General features: G+C 40.4%; 1 protein-coding gene and 1 pseudogene across 1 annotated transcript; both read right to left on the reverse strand.

Annotated features, from left to right (window-relative positions):
* Positions 1-101: 101 nt before the first annotated feature.
* Positions 102-1,133, reverse strand: LOC116101231 (mas-related G-protein coupled receptor member B4-like). The gene has a single exon (XM_031384873.1). The coding sequence runs from the start codon at positions 1,059-1,061 to the stop codon at positions 102-104; it is 960 nt and encodes a 319-aa protein (XP_031240733.1). The 5' UTR covers positions 1,062-1,133.
* Positions 1,134-1,554: 421 nt separating this feature from the next.
* Positions 1,555-1,662, reverse strand: LOC116104152 (annotated as a pseudogene).
* Between the last annotated feature and the right edge of the window lie 1,048 nt (positions 1,663-2,710).

Raw genomic sequence — 2,710 nt, forward strand, 5'->3', positions numbered from 1 at the left:
CAAAAAAAAAAAAAAAGATTGTGAAAATTGCCTACATAAATAAAGACAAAATGGAATCTCAGAAGAACTATGTCTGATCAAGGACTCACTCAACTACTGTACTAGTCATTTTCCAGTTCCCCAGACCTTTGTGAAGGACCCCTCTCTCCACTCTCTTCCTCAGGAGTGTCCTGCATGGCTCTCTGCAGAAGCAGCTTCAAACTCTGCCATTGAAACCTGCAGTGCCTAATGGAGCCAACAAGGAAGTAAATGATGGGATTGGCACAGCTGTTAACACAGGACAGGAATACTATAATTTCCCAAACAATTGGAAATAAAATTCTTCGAACATTTTCAAACCTTTGCAAGAGGAACAAGTATATCCCAAGGGGCAGACCACAAAATATGAAGACCACCACTGTGAGAGCAATGGTTATATACAACCTGGTCACAGGAACCCTGTGTGATCCACAGATGATCTTTAACAACAGGGCCAGGGTGGACACAAAAGGAACCACAGATAACACTATTATAAATGCAGTAATAATAAAGCTACTAGTATTACAGAAATAATATTCAGAAACTCTGGAAATATAGCCACAGCCTAGCCCTAGCAGGAGGCTCAACAATAGACAGAAAGTCCAGAGCAGAACACACATGATGGCTGATGTGTGTCTTGGTCTTTGGCAGTGATACCAGATGGGCCACATAACAGATAGACAGCGCTCAATATTGATGGCTGAAATCATACACAAACCTGCAAGGTATGCATACATAAATACAATGAGGAGAAACAAAAAGTATCTGTAATCTAACTGTAGGATACACTCCAAGGAATGCACAATCTGAATGCAAAGTTGTAAGAAATCAGCAACAGCCAGGTTGAGGACATAGACTGAGAAGGCATTCCTATGGATGTGGAAGGTTAGAAGCCATAGCACTATGGCATTTCCTGCCAGACCAACCACAGCAACAATGACAGTAATTAAATTGAACATAGTTAAACAGGATAAATTTTCAGTGTAGTAAGCTTCTTTGACTACTGTGTTGGTAATGTTCCAGGATGGGGTAGTTGGACCCATGCTTAGGAATTTTCCACTGGTGTTCCTGTAAAGAAACAGAGATATGAATCCATGTTATTCTTTGTCAGGACTGTGTGACTATATAACAATGTCTGGCAGAGGTCCATAAGGAGTGGGAAACAAGATCACAGAGATTAAGTAATTTACCAACCTTCCAAAAGTGCTAGAAACTTCTTTTAAATCCAGTTTATACTATTCAGTCTATCTGTAGACCAGTCGGATATGGGGTAGTTGATGGTTCCAGTACAGTTGCTAAACATTTCAGGTTATGTTATGAAGAGACAATACCCTGAAAGCAATGTTCTTTCTGTTCTAGGGCTGAGATTTCTTCTCAAGTGTAGGAAAATGAGAGCTGTTGGCACAAGCCATATATCCCTTCAGTCACTGGAAGGGATCTATGAAACTGGCAAAACAGAATTGTGAATGAGAGTCACAAAGGGAATGGTACTCTCTATGAAGACCTGTAGGTGAATAACCATGCTTCTTATGGTAGAAAGGCTGGGTGCTCATTTAAAATTTTGATAACTAAAAAGCAGAGAAGCCTTGAGAGGCACTAAGCACATTTCTACACTTGATCTTAGCCAAAAGGCCGAGAAGCGATCAGTAAGCACATTTCTGTTGGTTATTAGAGCACCAATGTCCTGTTATCTGCAGGGGTACAATGGAGAATTAAGAACTGTAATAAATGAACCAGACATTCGAGAGTAGGTGATAAATTGGAATAAATGTTCTGGTTGTGACTTGTATATACATACAAATGCACATGTTTCTGGCATGAGAAGTGGGGGCTGTGCAGCAGAGAAAAACAGAGAGCACCTCCATTTGGGAATAGAATCCCAATCCTTGAGAAGAGCTGTTAGATCTCTGTACGCATGCACACAGTCTGGAAAAGGGAGCAGCAAACTGGAAGGTAGCATCATTTAGGGCTTTCTCTCAACTCCACTTCCCCATAAAACATCCTTGATATGCTTCTCTTTCTCACCCATAAAGCCACAGAAAAAATTTTGAGAAAAGACAAACTACCCTTGTATTCCCCTTTTATTACTATACTGACCAATGGTACAGAATGAGGGCAGTTCCTGTGTTTGCAGCAGCTTAGCCTGATTGGTATCCCATATAGACAGCTTTGCTTCACAGAATCCATCTGGCTAACTTCTTATCCAAGACAGAAGACTTCATAAAGGAGAAATCATTTGAGGATTCTCAAATATAGCTCAGGGAAAGCACCTATACAGAAGACCTTGCAAACAAAGTCACACAAGTACTTTGAATGTTATGACCCAACAAACTCACTTGTGTTCACCAAAATCACCCCATTCCATTTTGGAGCCTTGATAACCACATAGGACCACAAGATTTTTATTCAGTGAATGATCTGGGCATCAACAGCTTAAAATAAGCAGTGTGGTACTAAATAAACAACCAATGAACTTGATGATGATGGTAGCACCTCAGTCATTTGCAAAATTATTTGCCAAGGTGCTGTTCTGCTTCATGAAACAGAAGCAGGAATCCAAAATAGGATCAACTCAACCACAGCTCCCATTGAAGTTGTTTTTTTTTTTTTGTCTCTGCTCACCAATCTGAACTAAGTAGCCCTCCACATGCCTTTGGTCATAATAACCATGTGATAGAGGTTTGGACCAAAG

The sequence above is a fragment of the Mastomys coucha genome, unplaced genomic scaffold, assembly GCF_008632895.1.
Source record: "Mastomys coucha isolate ucsf_1 unplaced genomic scaffold, UCSF_Mcou_1 pScaffold21, whole genome shotgun sequence".
Taxonomy (NCBI): domain Eukaryota; kingdom Metazoa; phylum Chordata; class Mammalia; order Rodentia; family Muridae; genus Mastomys; species Mastomys coucha.

Bases quoted from the DNA above. Each gene is read 5' to 3' on its own strand.
- LOC116101231 (XM_031384873.1), bottom strand. From the start codon at position 1,061: ATGGGTCCAACTACCCCATCCTGGAACATTACCAACACAGTAGTCAAA.